The sequence below is a fragment of the Poromitra crassiceps genome (assembly GCF_964638095.1).
Source record: "Poromitra crassiceps genome assembly, contig: HAP1_SCAFFOLD_254, whole genome shotgun sequence".
NCBI classification, from domain to species: Eukaryota; Metazoa; Chordata; class Actinopteri; order Beryciformes; family Melamphaidae; genus Poromitra; species Poromitra crassiceps.
In genome coordinates this window covers 116,237-135,094 of record NW_028152143.1, presented here as the reverse complement: position 1 = coordinate 135,094, position 18,858 = coordinate 116,237, and the positions used below count along the sequence as shown (strand labels likewise).

The 18,858-nt window shown below is 43.2% G+C and overlaps 2 protein-coding genes and 1 pseudogene across 3 annotated transcripts; 1 reads left to right on the top strand and 2 right to left on the bottom strand.

Moving 5' to 3' along the window:
• Positions 1–2,145: 2,145 nt before the first annotated feature.
• LOC310770881 (dnaJ homolog subfamily C member 24 pseudogene) lies at positions 2,146–2,685 on the bottom strand (annotated as a pseudogene). The gene has a single exon. The product of its transcript is annotated as a dnaJ homolog subfamily C member 24 pseudogene (transcript).
• Positions 2,686–3,066: 381 nt separating this feature from the next.
• LOC310770887 (non-selective voltage-gated ion channel VDAC2) lies at positions 3,067–11,675 on the top strand. The gene is made up of 9 exons (XM_083663588.1): positions 3,067–3,196; positions 4,726–4,797; positions 5,103–5,152; positions 7,695–7,847; positions 7,983–8,035; positions 8,725–8,952; positions 9,082–9,232; positions 9,334–9,391; positions 10,717–11,675. The coding sequence occupies exons 2-9, from the start codon at positions 4,731–4,733 to the stop codon at positions 10,806–10,808; spliced, it is 852 nt and encodes a 283-aa protein (XP_083519714.1). The 5' UTR covers positions 3,067–3,196; positions 4,726–4,730; the 3' UTR covers positions 10,809–11,675.
• On the bottom strand, positions 11,177–17,800 carry LOC310770880 (alpha-internexin-like; the record flags this gene model as incomplete). Its single annotated transcript, XM_083663582.1, has 4 exons — positions 11,177–11,196; positions 14,639–15,858; positions 16,692–16,816; positions 16,949–17,800. 4 exons carry the CDS (start codon positions 17,798–17,800, stop codon positions 11,177–11,179), a joined length of 2,217 nt encoding a protein of 738 aa, XP_083519708.1.
• Between the last annotated feature and the right edge of the window lie 1,058 nt (positions 17,801–18,858).

Here is an 18,858-nt window from a genome sequence, read left to right as displayed (position 1 = left end):
TGTTCATTGTGTTTTTAGAGAAGGCCAACGCAGCAGCAGCCTTGACAAAGGTAAGATACACTCGTGCATTTCCCAATATATCATCTTTGTTAAAGAAATTCTCTATAGAATAAGATGCCACGATTATTTGCTCATACTTGTATTGTTGCGAGTGTGTATTGCTGACTCAAGTGTAACCTTTTCAAACAAATAGACTGCCATTGTGATGGATATCTAGCTAAAATACATCATAATATCATTTATGGGATACAGTAACCATTATCAGAATTAGAAACCCTGTGAGCACAAACCTATTCATGGTTAGTGCTGAAATCTGTGGTTTTTCATAAAAGGGAAATATGTCGAAAATGTTCATGTTCACTACTTAAAAAGAAAAGATGATAATGTTGCCTAATATGAGCTGTGTACTCTTACTGTTCTATAGGCTAGTCAGTGTAATAATGTTCCATTGAAACTGGGTGGAGCAAAATGGAGGTGCCAAGATGAATGGCTGCAGAAGAGAGTTGTTGTGTGTTTCAGCCCTGTTGTTACTCTGATATTTGGTTTGATTAATTACAGGATGAACAGGAAACAAAATACAGCAATGTTTGTCATGTTAACAGAACTTCAGGCCAGGTAACTCTTACTTACTTAAAGATATTTGTATATTACACAAGTACACTCAAATACACAAACCATGCCAAGTCCACAGCTCTTATGTAGTACAAACCAAGTACTGTATAGTTCAGGAAAGTTTTCGTTCTCTGATGACAGCCAACAGAATGTTCACTGCAGTGACATTAGGGATGAAATGATTACCGGTTTAATGAAACTACTTTGAAATCTATCAAGAAAGGAAGCTGCATCATGAACATAAAAGGCAGCCAAATATGAAACAGCAGTCTCGTTATGTCTCCCTCTCTCCTTCCAGAGGTCACACGCCCAGAGAGACAATGATGTGACGTACAGCACTGTGACTCAGCAGCAGCACAGAACAGCAAACACGGTAAATATCGAGATCATGAATGGTATGGTTTATGGTTTTGTTGTTTTTTGAGAAAGGAAATACAGGGTATGTTTACATCATCACAATATATCTGTGATTGTTTTATACAAGCAGCAGAACCAAGCGTCTGACGATGATGTGACATATAGCGCCGTTACCATCAAGCCCAGGGACTAGTGGCCAGCTGAAGGTACAGTACAGCCAACACACTGTTTGTAACATGGTCAGGTGCTCCAGGGGATATTGCAATCTCATTATGTTACTTTTTTCTCTCCAAAATTCCATCATTGCACAACTCTCATTTAATTGTTGTTCCTTCCTCATTGCTGCCGTCTTCTCTTCTCTTCTCCAATAGGGTGAACAAAAGTTCAGTGTCAGTGACTCAGAACCAGAAATAGATCTAAATTACTGACTGTTTGTCTGTCTGTAATTAATTTGATATTTTTGGTGAGTCTGGTGTTATTGTTTGTTACCGTTTAATTGTGCAGTAACTTCTCCAACAATGTAATTGATTAATTTTTAAATGTCATTTCCTTTTGGGCTTTTTGCTACTTTTTTACCCCCACTGAAAAACATTACCAAGGAAGTATTTTTTGATCCTGTCTGTTGTGTTTATTGAGTTATTTTAATAGGCTACTATGATGTCTACAAACACAATTGTGTATACCTGCTCGGTTTGTTAATACATTTTACACTGTTACGTTTACATACCTAGTTATTAATGAAACATTCAGACATATTGCATGTTTAGCGAATGTATTATTAATATTGAATGTAACTGAATAAAGCTAAGGGAACAGCCTTGTCGTGTGCAGTGATGTATCTACTGTCTTGTTCTGAAAGTAGCACTAAAGACAAAAGCAAGGCAGGCAGGAAGACAGATGAGACCTGCAAACTGTCACACAGAGAAGTTATACAGTATAAGTAAAGTGACTCATTACTTTCTTTAGATTTTCACCCTCATATTTCCAGATATTCTGTAAGTACCTATTGTGCCCCTGTAGATCAGTGAAAGTCAGGCTTTCCCATTAAGAATCAGTGGCTCTGAATGGATTTTTGTTAAATATAGGATATTAAGGCCTTCATCAAACCACCTGTCACTATCATTTATTTTTGTTTTAGTGGCATACAATGTGCCTTAACTTCAGCCAAGAGCTATGCTAGCTGTCCTTCAATATTGACATTTCAGCTTCTGGGCCTAATGAGCTTGTCATGACATACACACTGAGGGAACAGGTGTCACAGCACACAACCACTCCTCCACGCTCTCCTTCCTCCTCATCCTCCTCCACCTTCTGGTGTCTCCTTTGTCGTGTGTCGTCTACCTCCTCCTCTGTGATGCTGTATTGTCCCCCACAGCGACAGCAGTATGTATACACTGAGTGACCCTGGTCCCAGGTCATGTCCTCCACACACACTGTCGAGTCCACTGGCCACTCCTGTCTCAGCTCTTGAGCTCTTCTCTGTAGGTCATACTCTCTCCTGGTGTTGTGATCTTTGAGGGTTCTCCATGCTGCGTCCATTTCTAGAAACGTCCTCAGGCCAGACTCTGCTTCTGAAGAGCTCACACCTCCAAGTCCAAGACGGTCTGGGTGGTACAGTAAGGCCAGCTGTTGGTATCTGTGTTTGAGCTGCTGTACCGAGTCAGAGGGACTGGCTCCCAGGATGGCATACAGGTCTTTTTCTCCTGATTCAGACATACCTTCGAGACGGCTGATGCCTTCAGCCAGATACCTTTTATTGGAGTTAGTTGTCCAGTATTTGTATCTTAGTTATAGTAATTATTGGTGTATTGTTGAGTAGGCTGTTTGCTTCAGCTGGCAAACGATGTGCAACCGTTTTAAGAGTCCCCTTGAAACTACGCTCGGCTGGATCATGTCCGCTTGTGTGAACTGCCCAGTGCCCACCCACCCCCGAAATGCTTATTATGTACACAATAACATTTAGTCAAAATAAACGGTGCATAGTGAACTCTCAATGTGACATACCTACATGTCACGTGTCGTGATTGGCATTGAAATTTGCCACTATTTCTACACAGGCACGTATGCGACCTTCCTCCTGGGTCCTACGCCGGGACGTGAAAGTCTGGATTTGATTACAGTGCAGTCTCCTTCAGCTCGTCCTCCAGCCGGTGAAGCCTCCCTCGGCCGTGCGTTGTGAGGAATATCTTCAGTAAAGTCACTTTAGTTTAGCCTCATCTAAATACTGGTAAGAGACCCGTCCATTCAGCCACTGCTAACCTAATATGCTAGCTACTCCATAACACAGGCGTGAGTGGCTGACCATGCTTTCTGCCTCGCACCGGTACTTTGCAGGCTAGCCATGTTAGCTATGCTAACGTTAGCTGCACAGCATGATGCGTCTGACACATGTCAAACCAACGACCAAGCTGAATTATATTACACGTTTAATTCATACATACTAGTAACGCTATACCGTAAGTCTGTTACTGTGATGAAAATGTACTAACCTAACTCACTGCTGTAACAGTTTGCAGTAGCTTAGCAGCCTTTTTAGGTGACGTTAACCTCCCTTTGGCCTAACGTTAGTTACGTTAGCTGCAGTGAAGTAGCAGGTTGATGATGCGAGTTAACCTAATCTGGAACACATCCCGCATCCCGCACTGGCGCGTCTTGTCACGCCTAGTTGTGTCGGTCAAGTCATCAAAGAGTTGGTAAGGTGTGAGAGGAGACAGGCCTGGGCCATGACCGGTGCGGCTGCAAAATGGCTTCTCACACACAATAACCTTGCCCATCTGCTGTCTGACTAGACATTGTTGCTTTTAGATGCTAGCTACATCTGTGATAGTGGTAAGCAACGTTACGATTATCCTGTTAAACATCCAAAAGGTTTACAGGTCAGTGCCCACTGCTTACATTTCTCAGCTTGATTTGGTGTCATAAAGGCTAATCCCATGTCAGAAAGATGGGACATGTATTGATCATGGGACATGTCATATTAAGATCATATGTATTTGACTGTGCTGACTGGTAAGGTAGCATCAGAGCCTGTGCAAGAAGGATTAGTTATTATGTATGCATACAGTAGGATATATGTGGGATATCAATCATAAATGTCAAACCCATAAATACAAGGACAAGCTTTCCACCCGTCTGTTGTAGCAACTGCAGCAAGACCAACTGCTACTATACACGAGTCACCCCCATGTGAACCAACCAAGCCAGCTTTCTTTTCTTTCAGTTTCTCTTTTGTTTCCCCTTGCAGGAGAACAAACAGGTCATGTTCAGTGCTCCCCCTCCCACTATATCTTAAACAAACCACAGATTAAGATCCTTACAGCTGAGCACTGTTCAAGTTATTTGCTGTGCCTGTGGACAAAAGCACCCGCATGATACTTTGAATGCTGCAGCGGTGCTGATCTGTAGATGATACTATGGCCTCCCTGTGTACATACGTGGTATGAGTGGTACATTGAATCAATGGTTATTCTACAATTTTTAGTCAAAATTTTGCGTTGGACTATTCAATCAAGCAGAGACGTTCATAGTTTGCCGCTCACAGACCCTGCATCTGCGTGGGAAAGATAGTCTTGCTGCTGCTAGATTAGCCTCCAGTGTGCAGCCACACCCCTCATTGTACAAATTGTTAAATTGATTATGGGATTTTATATAGATGTATAGATAAATATATATATACATATAACGTGTATGTATATGTGTGTGTGTATATATATATATATATATCTCTATCTCATTGTATTTTGCTTCTCTGTGCAGGTAAAATGGCCGTGCCTCCCTCATACGCTGATCTGGGCAAGTCTGCCAAAGACATCTTCAACAAAGGCTATGGTATGGCTTCTTACATTATGATCAAGCACCTTGTACTTAACAGTTTGAGAGTAAAATGGTGCTGGCTTGTAGAGGTGCTCCAAAAAATCGATTCTGAAAGGATCGCGATTCTTAATGCCTCGATTCCTGGATCGATTCCAAACTCCTAAGAATCGATTCTTCTTTGTATTGTAAAAAATAAATAAATTACAGTGCACCTGAAGGCAACATGCAAGATACCGGCTGGATAAGTGTCCAAATGTTCATGTCATTTGTGTACTGTACTGCCACGGTGCATCAACGGTACATCAATTCTCTGTCTTCAGGATTTGGCTTGGTGAAGCTCGATGTCAAGACAAAGTCCGACAGTGGAGTGGTAAGGTTATCTTTGTGCTTCAAGAATGGAAAACTAGAAATTACGTTGTGGTTATTCACATTTTTTGAAGAGTAAACTTGAGCCTAAGGAGCTTTGAAAGCAACAGCCCAGCCTAAATTTAAAGGGATAATTTGGATTATCTAACATGCGGTTGTATGAGATACGATAGTCCGTACAGTAGATTACGGTCGGCGCGCTCGTAGTTTGGAGAAACACAGCAGCCGTGGGCGGCACAGGAGCAGAGCAGTGTCCTGCTGTGAGCGGTGCCAGCAACAAAGCATATTTTAGCCACATAAAGGAAGGCCCACCTAAACAAATCAATGTCTACTCTGTTTAAAGGAGGACTTACCCCCTAGATATGTATTAGAGCAGTGATTTGAAAATACCTATGGAAAAAACCAAGAAATGACATATGCTCTTGTCTATACTGGACTCTTTGGCTGTGTTGAAGTCCAGATTTTTTTTCGGAAATCGACGCCATTACAGTTTGCCTATTGCCTCAAAAATAATTTATTTGAGAGGGGCCATATCTGTATAAATATCAACAATTAGCCAACGCTGGTGGCCTGTATGGAAAGAGCTTTGCTCAAAATGGTTGAAAGTTATATCAATTTGGTAATTCAGTGGCGAACTAGAAATTTAATTATTTTTCTGCATGTAACTCTATGGCAGTGTGTTGAACTACGTTACGAGAGCAAAGTGGCATGGGCTCGTTACAGCAGCACACCGCACAATACGACAAACCCCCCGTTCTGGGGTAACACAATGCGAGATTTCTCTACGTCATTCCCTCGTCCAAGTTGCCATATAGTCCCTTTTTCATTTTAGTTTGGGGGCTTTTCGTGATTGTTGTTAAAAGTTGTGCAAAAGTTTTTTCCTCTCAGCGCAGTGCAGGCTGCCTGCGCCTCCTCCCTCCTGCCAGACCCCGGCTGGCGAAACAGCCTGTTGCATGCATGGGGCGCTTGTAACCTCACGGAGCAACAAACAAACAGACAGAAATAGCTGGTGTGCGATTTAGAGAATACAGTCTGAGATTGGGTACAGGATTGAGGGAATCCCGCATCTGTTTGCGAAGGTGCGACTGGACAGGACGCTTTTCACAGACGGGCACAGTAGTCGGAGCGAGGCGAGTGTCTCTCAGGGCTACTCAGGGCAGAGCTGCAGATCTCTCCTTCTCCTCCGCGCATTCAGTCTGTCCAAAATCATTACCGATATAATCTCAGTAGGAGGGATGCAGGGAAATGATAGTAGCCGATGTGTTTAGAGAAGCTTTGTCACGTTGTCACGTCGTAGTATAGCGTTATATTTTACATGTGCGCTAAACTGCGACCATATTTGTTTGCGGAAATATCAGACTGCTCTCTCTACTCTCAGAGCACAGAGAGCTCTGCTCTGCTGCGCGCGCCCGCGGAGCTTGGAGCTAGTGCATGAGGTTTACAGTAGGACTCTCTCCCGCCTGGCTGGGCTGGAGACAGCTGCTTCCAACTCGGACTGATAATATATACATCATCATTCGAGCTTATTCAGGTAAGATATTAATAAAGTAGTGACACATTCAGCGGGAAACTAACTATAATTAAGACATGTGCCAACTTTGACAACGTTTGGTTCAGTATTTTAAGAGCAAACTTCAATAGGAATAGGCTTGGAGTTCTGAGGAGCCGAAAGGGTACAGGGGGGGTAGGGGAGTAATTATCTTGAAATCCCATAGTCTTTGGGAACACTGTGACGTCAAAGTGTTCCTAATCTCCCATTCATTTGAGAAAAGAAAAAAAAGCAGTCTTTGACCCTAAGAGGGCGCTTATGCCAGGTATGCTGCTGAAAAATGATACAAATGGTAAAATGGCAACAGTTTGGTGTCAAATGTGGAAATTCTGACCAGAATTCTTCACACATCACCCCCAAAGTCATATATATTGGTTAAAAGCTGAAAAAAAGTGTTTTGGAGGTAAGTCCTCCTTTAAGCGAACGCTATATTAACATTTTCAGCGCTTTACCTTGTCAGAAAAACATCCCTTTCCTTTGGCACTACATCTTCTACCGTAGAACTTCCATATTCCTACACATGACGAGCACGGGTCGGTATTACTCGTATCAGTACGTTTCTGACCGAAACAGTGATCTGCGGAGTAATACCATGCACGGCATGCGTAGGAATATGGTAGTTCTACGGTCGAGAAGATGTAGTGCCAACGGAAAGGGCTGTAAATATTAATATAGTGGACTCGGTCTTAAACTGATATTGATTTGTTTAGGTTGGCGTTATTTTAAATATTTTTTGCTGCTAGGCTAGCCCCCCTCAACAGCAGCTTTTCCCTGTAGCGCCGCGCTCTCTACTTCTCCAAACTAGGAGCGTGCTGACCAGCATCTACTGCAGGTACCTCATACAACCCCACGTCAAATCATCTGAACTATACATCTTAATTCCACTTGCACTGAGCACCTTCACAGCATTTATTAATTTATAGATCTCTCATTCGGCGATAACTCTTAAAAAGCTTTCCATGTGCATGTCATTCCTCTAAACCTGTGTGTTTTGCAGGAATTTAAAACATCTGGTTCCTCCAACACGGATACCAGCAAGGTGGCGGGCAGCTTGGAGACTAAGTACAAGCGGGCAGAATACGGCCTGACCTTCACTGAGAAGTGGAACACTGACAACACCTTGGGGACAGAGATCACTATTGAAGATCAGGTAAGAAAAAGTCATCTTGACATTATTTGAAATGTGAAATATAATTGAGCTAAAATAGCCGACATACTAATGAACATGACAGAACTGCACTAGTTCTCTTTTACTCTGAAATGGCAACTAATTTGTTTTTCCCAGATTGCCAAGGGACTGAAGCTGACTTTTGACACAACTTTCTCACCAAATACCGGGTAGGACAACTGGTTATGTCATTACTCAGTCTGCAGCGAGGCTGCAATTGGTCTCAATTTCAGGGGGGGGTGGGGGTACGTGGTTACATTGAGACATGAGACAGGTCAGGAGGACACCAGCCTCCTATGTGTGCTCAGAGGACAGTCAACACCAAGCATTTAGGTGTGCTTGGACAGTTGTGCTACTGGCGTTGCAACCGAAGACAACAACTTTATGCATTTGTTAATGGTTATCTGAAATAATGAATTGCCATCGCAGTAAAACTGTAAATGGTAAATGGCCTAAAACTGTCATAGTAGCTTTACTTCTTGATCTACATGTGGAGCGGAAAGATCTTGCCATCAATACCTCCCTCTCTTTTTGGCTTTCAGTCTGCGTTTGCGCTTGCAGCAGTCAAAAAAGTAGATGTTATTCTCAGTGCACCATGGTCGGGGGAAATCATTGACCTCGCGTTTGTGCGTGTCTACCGCGCACCCCCAAAAGTGACATGAATGAGCGGGCAAAAGACTCACCGTGTGAAGCAGCTGACCTGTCATTTTGAAGGCATTGCACTTGTATGTCACATTAAATTTGATGGCATATTGCAGTTACTGAAAATTGACCCTCTACCAAATCTTTGTCGATGGCAATTGTGATTTGAATGGGCTTTGAATGAAGGTTAACCTGGGCCATGTTCTTCATCAAACAGCAAGAAGAGCGGCAAAGTGAAGACCGCCTACAAGCGCGAGTACGTCAACTTGGGCTGTGATGTCGACTTTGACTTCGCTGGCCCCACCATCCATGGAGCTGCTGTCGCCGGCTACGAGGGCTGGCTCGCCGGCTACCAGATGACCTTTGACACCGCCAAATCCAAGATGACCCAGAACAACTTTGCCATTGGCTACAAGACGGCAGACTTCCAGCTGCATACCAATGTGTAAGACCGAAAAGCTTCTCGTTACAGAAAGTGTTGATGTTGTTGATAACGCAATGATGCCTACGAATCGATTGCAATTCAGATCCATCTAAAATCTCCCTCTTTCCTAATATTCACTCGTCTCTAAAGCAATGACGGAGCAGAGTTTGGAGGCTCCATCTACCAGAAAGTCAGCGACAAGCTGGAGACGGCGGTCAACCTGGCATGGACCGCTGGCAGCAACAGCACACGCTTCGGCATCGCGGCCAAATACCAACTGGACAAGGATGCTGCCCTCAGTGTGAGTAGTGCAGCAGAGACTTTCTCAGCAGGACACATGAGTGCAAAGAGAGAATATGTTGGCCTTAAAATCATTGTCTTGTTTGTTTTGTTTGTTTTTAGGTGAAAGTGTGCAATACTAGCCTTGTTGGTGTTGGCTACACCCAGACTCTTAGACCAGGTAAGATGGTTCCCACTTGTTCAATGGAAAGCTGATTGGAGATTTATTGACATGTGTTAATCACTGAAGTTGACAGTAATTCTACAATTATTTGATTATTGCTAAGATCCACACTAGAGGCCTTCCACACTGACAATATGACATGCTGAATTTTAGTCTTGAGGAAGTGCTCTAGAAATGACTTTAACCAAAGAGTCACAACGAGACAAGTTGAAATGCGCAACTACTGTACTTGCAAAATAATGTGGTATGCAACATTCTTAACACCTGCCAGTTTACACCAATGAGACTTATGCTTCCCACACACTAGAGGATAAAATGCCCGATTTAATGCCCGATTCTCCTCGGGGGGGGCGTGGCCCGATTCGAGGCTAGTCTCAACCGATTTTTTGTCAAAATAATTGTCAAGTGTCTGGTGTCAATAAATTATTGATTGAATCGGAGCCGGCCCGATCTCGAATCGGGCATATCAAACATGTTTGATATTTACGATGGCTGTCTCCCAACGGAACCCGCAATAGCCAATGAGAGCGAGCAGACCGGGACGCGTCGACGCGTCATACCCGGATGTTAATGCAGCGCTCACAACAAACGAGCAACAGCAGTGCCATGTAGCTCCTCTCTCCCCAGCATCCTCACAGCAGCTTTAAACAGGGTGGACAGCGGCGGATGGCTCTCCAAACATGTGCCGAGCGGAGCGGTTTGTTTGCTTCAAGGGAGCGGATATGCTGTAATATGAGCTCTCAGACAGGACGTTGTTTTAGCTCATTTTGCGAGGGTGTCCGTCTGCTTGTAGTGGACCCCCCGCTCGGTGCATGTTTGGAGAGCCATCTGCGGTTTTGTGGGATATAAACAGCCTACAGTCTAGTTGCTGGAATCGCTTTGAGTCTGTACTTCAAACGGCTGGTGTGTGGTCTCGCAGTCTGGCCGAATCGTCTAGTGTGTGCGTTCAGGCGATTTTAATGTTAAAATCTGATGAAATTGTCCTTATGTCTGTGGTCTCTCATGTTTTTAAAATCGGTTAAGATTTTAAAATCCTCTAGTGTGTAGGCAGCATTAGACGAGACAGTGTATCGTTTCCAAACTCTTTAGTTCAGTGTTTGTCTGACTTCTGTAGCGCAGCTTCATGCTGCCTTCACACAAACGGGCCATCAGAGTATCCTCTATAAAATTTCACCAACATGGCGTTTAATTTGAATAATGACACAAGTTTTCAGTCTGAGCTCAAAACGGCTTTGTTGTTAGTGACAACATCCAGGCTTTGTTGAGTCATTTGGTATTGATAGACGATGTTCTGATTTTCTTGCTGCCTCTCACCTTTGCAGGTGTGAAACTCACCCTGTCTGCCCTGGTGGACGGAAAGAGCATCAACGCAGGAGGCCACAAGCTGGGTCTGGGGTTGGAACTGGAGGCCTAAAGGATCCTCAGAATTGCAGGAGACTAGGGAATATCCGAAGAATCTGGCCTTACATGTATTTCCAACTCAAACCAGCGAGGGGATGTCTTGGGAGAGATTGGTTCAAAGGCTGCGACAAACACAAACTGTAATTTCTACCACTTCAAGTTGGTGCAAGTTGATCTATTTACCCTTTTTTTTGCTCTTTACTTTGTAATTGTATCTATTAAAGAGACACTCAGTGGCTGATCATGTAATTGTATCTATTCAAGAGACACTCAGTGGCTGATCATGTATACATCTCATCATTGTTTCTGTCCAGCACTGCCATGACTATGAAATCCAATACAAATCATTCTGCCTGTTGTCAACGGTGTGACTTCTTTGTATTAATCCCCGACACATTGTTCTTTGGGAGAACATAAGACATGGTTTTGTGGGGTTTCTGATTTTACGATCATGATCTGTTATTCCTCTTGTCATCTGAACACACTTTCAACCCATGATAAGTACACTAGGCTTTTTCACTTATTTAAATACTGCTGTACCTTTCCTCTTCATGCACTTAAGGACACACTAAAGCTCAGTGATGTTTTGGTTTGCGTTGGCCGTCAGGGTTTGAGTTCTGTTAACGCTCTGCACATGAGCCTCCCTTAAACTGCAGTTTTTGGGTGGCTTAAATTGGGTCTAAGTTTGGGAGAAAGCTGTGTTCTTGGCTGCGCAAACAGGCTTTTTTCTGTTTTGTTTTTCTACTTAACATAACGGGAGCATCATATTGTTCACACTAATGCCAAACTGGGTCAGGTGTAATTTAACGTTGCACGTGTGCATTCTTGAAGTCTTTGGGGTCCTTATGTGTATGTATTAACTTTTCAATAAAGTCTTTGAACTCCACAAAATGTGTTTTTAGTATGTGATTAAGTGCTGTTCAAGTGTACTTGATAACTGGTAACATGGCTTGCTCAGATCATTTTTAGTGTGATGTAATGATCTGATCTGCTTTGATTTAACCTTGGATTCAAGTGTGCAAATAGAGCATCTGCTCTAGTTAATTAACCTGACCTGCCAGATGGGGCCGGTATTTTTTCATCTCATAAGATCTCGTCAGAGAATCCAGCTGGCTTGCAAGGTTACTAGTTAATGAGTTTGGGTTGCAAAATATCTTGCATATGCCTAAAGCACAATGCAAAATAGAAAATGTTTAATTGTGCCATATATATATATGATTCTGCACTTCAACAGTGAACATCAGTGTTTACAGTTCACACCGATCGTTGCTAAGATATGCAGGTGTGATAGAGCAGTGGTTCTAAAAAAAAAAAGGACCCCTAAACTGACAAAATCTGACCATGGACCCCCCTTTGATAGGATTTTGTCCCATGGTCCCCCACATAAGATTGATGCTTTTAGATGTTTTATTACAGAAAGTGTATAAAACCCATGACCAAAATAGTCAGTGTGTTATTTATGAATGGAATTATAGCTCAACTAAATTACCCCCTTTTGGCTGTTTTTTTTTTTTTTTTTTTTAAACCTTTATTTATACAGGGGGAGTCTCACTGAGAGCAATGCTCTCTTTTTCAGGAGTGCCCTGTTCACATTCACACACACATTCATACCTGGAAGCTGACCAGTCTGATCTGCTGGCCACTGATCAGCTCCACTGGAGCGGTTGGGGATAAGGGCCTTGCTCAAGGGCACCTCAGTGGTGGTAATGAGGGAGGGGCAAGCGCTGCCTTTTCACTTTCCCCACCCAGATTTATCCTGCCGGTCCCGGGGATTGAACCGACGACCTTCCGGTCACAAGCTCGCTTCTATAACCATTGGGCCACCACTGCCCTGCCCTGCCCTGGTGACCCCCTGGAACCCCCTCAAGGACCCCTGGGGGTCCCCGCACCCCCATTTGAGAACCACTGTGATAGAGGGGTTGGCTGAAGGTCGAACTGTGTCAGCAGACTTTCAATTTGTCTCATATTTGATAGATGGTTATTTGTATACAGCGTCACTAGGGGCTAGATTTGCTCATAAGGTGGTTTCATGAATGTCAAAGCAAAGGCACTCTTGGCTGATTACAAGATAATTGAATGTAGACTCCTGTTTGGTAGTGAAACAATCAGCAATAGAGGTGTGTGTGTGTGTGTGTGTGTGTGTGTGTGTGTGTGTGTGTGTGTGTGTGTGTGTGTGTGTGTGTGTGTGTGTGTGTGTGTGTGTGTGTGTGTACAAGGTACAAATCATGATGTCCGAACAGTAGCTCCCAGTGAGATGGATAAGAAAACACACTGAATCATTGGTTCTTTTGAAATGCATTCATTTAACAGCACATTCAGTAGTCTTACATAGTGTAGCAGAGAAAAATAGATAATGCAAAATGCTGCTTTTCATGTTTTACAATTCAATATTACAGTAGTTGACTGGTGCATCAAACTTTTGATTTTAATACATAAGCTGATTTCAATTTTGAAGGCCAAGCTATTGCGAAACATTGTGATGATAACCATGCTGTCAACCCGTAGCCTGGTCAGTTGAAGTCTCAGCTTTCTGCTCTTTGCCTGACTTAACGTATTACTTTATTGGGTTAGGTTTTTCGTCTTTAACCTCCCCAGCTCCATTAGAGACACCATTCTCTATTTTCAGCTGTACTACCTCTGATATTTGCCCTTCACCTGCCTTCTCTTTCAAACTCAAGGGGGAAGCGTCCTGAACTTTCTGTGGTGGTGTCTTAACTTTTGCTCCCTCTACCTCCACAGACATTCCCTTTGTTTGGCTGTCAGTAACTTCTTCAGAATCCTTGCTTTTCACACCCTCCACCTTCTCAGATCCACCTTCAGGAGTGTTTATTTCCCCTGGCCCCTCAGATGTCTCCACTTTCTGGATTTGCTTGCTTTCTGGTGCCCCCTGCTGTACGTCTTTGCTTTCTGCACTAACAGTTATCTTCTCATTTGGCAATGGAGATTCTGCTGTTTGGGTTTTCTCCCTGCTGTTTGGCTGTTGATCCTGTTCTTTAGGCTTGTCTTTCAGATTAGATTTAAGGAGTATCTCTTTATCCTGCTCTGTATTATCATCTGTAGCATTTTCACCACTTTCTGGCACTTTATCCTCATTTGCATCTTTTACAGCTTCTGGTTTGTTGATTACTTTTGGCTCTGTACTATTTTCCTTTCCTTCACTCTTGGGTGATATGCTAGAAGTTTCTTGAACCTTACTTTCTGATGGCTTCTCCATCTCCTTGGGCAGACTGCCTTTTGACTCCGCGGTCAAATCAGTGGTTCCCTCAACTATTTTGGGAGCGAGAGCCTCATCTTTTGGCTTTTGATCCTCCAGTTTAGGAAGGTCTTTCACATAAGATTGAATGGATAGCTCTTTATCCTGCTCTGTATTGTCATCATGTGTAGCATTTTCACTGCCTTTTGGCACTTTATCCTCATCGGCATCTTTTACAGTTTCTGATTTATTGATGACCTTTGTCTCTTTACTATTCTCCTTTCCTTCACTCTTGGGTGATATGCTAGAAGTTTCTAGACTTTCTGATGGCTTCTCCATCTCCTTGGGAAGACTGCCTTTTGGCTCCGCGGTCAAATCAGTGGTTCCCTCAACTATTTTGGAAGCCAAAGCGAGAGCCTCATCTTTTGGCTTTTGATCCTCCAGTTTAGGAAGGTCTTTCACATTAGATTTAATTGATGATTCTATATCCTGCCCTGTATTGTCATCATGTGTAGCATTCTCACTGCATTTTGGCACTTTATCCTCATTTGCATATTTTACAGCTTCTGATTTGTTGATTACTTTTGGCTCTGTGCTATCTTCCTTTCCTTCACTCTTGGGTGATATGATTGAAGATTCTTGAACCTTACTTTCGAATGGCTTTTCCATCTCCTTGGGCAGACTGCCTTTTGGCTTTTGATCCTCCAGTTTAGGAAGGTCTTTCACATTAGATTGAATGGATAGCTCTTTATCCTGCTCTGTATTGTCATCATGTGTAGCATTTTCACTGCTTTTTGGCACTTTATCCTCATCTGCATCTTTTACAGTTTCAGATGTATTGATGACCTTTGTCTCTTTACTATTCTCCTTTCCTTCACTCTTGGGTGATATGCTAGAAGATTCTAGACTTTCTGATGGCTTCTCCATCTCCTTGGGAAGACTGCCTTTTGGCTCCGCGGTCAAATCAGTGGTTCCCTCAACTATTTTGGAAGCCAAAGCGAGAGCCTCATCTTTTACTTTAACTGCACTGCTTAGCTCTGGAGTTTTATCTGAATCTTTAGACTGGTCAGACGTTTCATCATTAGGCTTCTTTACTTGTGCTGAGGGAAGATTCTCTTCTGGATCAACCCCCTTGCTCTCCTTCAAGGCGTCGTCTTTCTGATCATTCTCAGATTCTTTCGGCAGCTCGTCCTCCACAGGGACCCCTGCCTTTGAATCATCTGGTTTCAAAGAGGCATCTTTCTGACTTGTTACTGCATCTTCTCCCTCATCTTTCACGTCCTTATCTCCTTGGTGTTGCTGCTCCTTTTTGTTCTCACCAATGACCTCAATTTCTTGGACTTCACTTTGTGTTTTTTTACCTCTGTCAGTGTCCACATCATTGTCACCTGCCTCTGCCTCCTCTGATTCCTCTTTAATTTCATCACCTTTTTCGGCCATTTCTGCCTCGCTAGGTCTCTCTCCTTCCTCATTTTTAACATCTCCACCCACTGCATCTTCATCTGATTCTACGTGATCCTGCTGACTATCAGGCATCTGCTCACCTTCTCCCTCTCGACCGTCTTTATGATCTGCACCTTCCTCCTCCTCACTGCCCTCTCCCTCACTTTTGGCACACCCCTGCTCACCTTCTCCCCCCACCGTCTCCTCAGACCCTGTCTCCTCAAATTCGGACATCTCAATCTCCCTGGTGGTCTCTGTTATAATCTCTTCTACAAACTTGTACTGGGGCTCTGCTCTCCTGGTGGGGCCGCCCTGCCGGCCGAGGCAAGGCAGTGTGTAAACAGGAGACTGGCGGTAGATGTAAGGCATAGAGATGTGGCTGTCGGATATGGTGGATAGCCGAGTCTCTTCGCCTTCCAGGAGTTTCCTGCAAGGTAGAAGAACCTGGTTTTATCTCCAGTGACCAATGTGCAGTGTTCATACAAATATTTATTGTTTTCATGCACACTGATACACTAGTATGTGTACACTTACAGTATGTATTCTCACTGTATATATTATGCTATATTTGGGGGACTAAGGGGTTGGGGAGTGGCTAGGCCTGGGAGTGCTTCTTATGTGTATGTATGAGTGTATTTGTATGTTGTTTGTTTTATGTAACACCTGTTTTCTTTCTGTATATTTGTGCTAAGGACCCCCTTGAAAACGAGATGGTTCATCTCAAGGGGTTTATCCTTCTAATAAAATCTCTTAACTAGTTAGTGCAACAAACCATTTTACTTTAAACATAGTGTTTGCTCAATATCTACAAACATTGGAATAAAATACCATGGTAGCCTATAGCTGCTAAAAGCAATCACAAAGAAATGGCTTAAGTCGGAGACACCCTATCTAAAGAGGATTGGTTTGATATTTTCTTCATAATGGAAAGAATCACTTTCTCCACGAGGCTTCATAAAATTCAAATTCAAATAGAAAAAGTATATATATACTGTATATATGTGTGTTATTTCTCAACAAAAAACACCACATGTTCAATAGGTTATTTTTCCTTTTTAAAATTACAAAGGAACAACATGAAAAGATGGGTCACTCTGTAAAGGTCTAATTAAGGATTATGTAGGCCTAAACTGCTGTTTTGATACAATGTGATTCCAAATAGAGAGAGAGAGAGAGAGAGAGAGAGAGAGAGAGAGAGAGAGAGAGAGAGACAAACATAGCATTGTAATGATAATGTAACATTAACTTGACATGCCCTACCTGTAAGAAAGTATCTCCACATCCAAAGCCATTTTCACGTTTAGCAGGTCCTGGTACTCCCGCAGATAGCCAGACATGTCAAATTTTGTATTCATGAGCTCATTTTCCAGTTGCTTGATAGTTTCCTGGAGCAAGAGAGGTGAAACACACAACTTTACAACTCTGTTTTCCCTGGATAAAGACCTATTAAACTGGCACAACATGGCTTTTATCAGTTTTCTGTAAGGCTAAATTGGGTTAAGAAATGTATGTCTTACCTGGTATTGAATGATGTCTTGATTGTGGCGATCCTCGACGTCACGAAGGTGTTTCTCCATCGCTTCGCTTGTGCCTTTAGCGCAGTCCAGTTCGATGCTCTTGGCCTGCATGCGCCTTCTGTACTCCTGGATCTCTTGCTGGGTCACTTTCAACGCCTCTCTCTTGGTCTCGGCCTCCTCTGTTAATTTCGCGAACTGAGATCGGAAACTTTCTCCCGCCTGCTGGAGGTCGGACACGGCATGACCTTCCAGCTGTGCCCGAATGTCCCGGAGTGCCGCAGTGAGGTCAGGTTTGCCAAAGTCGTGCGCCCTGACGGTGACCTGGGCATCCTGGATATGAGCGATCACCTCTGACACTTCGGCATCGTGGTTTTTCTTCAGGAACTGGATTTCATCTACGAGAGATTGTGCTTTCTTGTCCAGCTGTAGTTTAGCCTGATAAGCCTCGCCGATGTCTTTCTTGAGCACCATTATCTCGCTCTCGGCAACTGATCTGCTACGCGCCTCTTTCTCATATTGTTGTCTCAAGTTGGACAACTCCTCCTCCAGATTATCATGCTCTATTTCGATCTGATGCTTCTGCTGTGTGATGTCCTGGACCAGCTGTCTCAGTTCGCCAAGCTCGGGTCCATACTCCTGCTCCAAAGAAGAGGAGGACCGTGCTCTCTCCCTGATTCCCTCGATTTCCCTCTCCAGCAAATTATTCTGGTGCTCCAGATGACGCACCTTCTCTATGAATCCAGCGAAACGGTCGTTCAAGCCGTGGAGCAATTCTTTTTCGTTCATTTTCACCAACTTTCCAGAAAACGGGTTGCTCAAATTCACGCCCTTGGATCCCGGCGTGTCGCCCATTTCTCTCCAACTCGCGACATTGCTGTCTGCTCCCGAGCGCTTTAGTTTGTACTGGGAATACTCAGCCCGAGTGGGTCTATGCGGAAAATCTTGTCTGTGATCCATGCTTACTCAGTCTGTTGGCTGTTTGCTGTCAGCCGCCAGTGCAAAGAGGATGCTCCATGCAGCCTCTTATAGCCGTCGCTATCCGCTCGATATGCAGAATGGAGCTGTCCGCGGTGCTGAAAATGTATAGCATCAGCTGTTGGTGGTCTAACGAGACCTTTCACTACATTTTGTCGCAGACAGCAGTGACGTAGGTGTGAATTTCCTCTATAGAGCCAATTCATACACAGGCGCCAATGCTCTGTGCATTAGAAGAGTAGCCTATTTTGTTAAATTATCATTGCAAATTAACCGTAATCCCCACTCAGGGTATTACACACATAATCCGGATGTATTGCTTTTAACAGAAGAAGCAAATGGAACATTTGATTAAAATAAGGTTTTAATTTTAGATGCATATGACATAAACTCATATAGGCTACAAATCCATACTACTCCTTAGCAGGAGAGAACACAACCTTGCACCTTTGACTTGAAGGGAATGCTGGAATCAGCTTGGCACCACATTGAAAAAGCTTGAAATCAAGCAACTGGCCTGGATAGCTTCCAACAATGCAGTTTTCACTATAGCCTACAGGTTATGTTTATCTCAATCTGTTCGGTCTCCTCTCCTCTTTTGGTTAGCCATCAAATTCATGTCTCAATAGTGTGCCCATGTGGATTTTAGCACATAAAAGCAAATGATAACCTATTTTGTTTTAGATTGTAATTATTTTATATTAAACTTTATATTAAATGCAATCCTTTTATGACCTAGTTGTTTCTGTCCAGTGCTTTTATTATATTGTTTTTATTTTAATCTTGTATGGTCTTTGAAAACCATAAATATTTTGTGTAAATGCATGTTATCAGTTGTCCTGATGCCAGCTGTGCAGGTGAATCATATCAGCAATAAACACATCACTGAGATGGTATAGGGGAACAAACTGTTTTCCTCCTGTACCCCCGTGTCT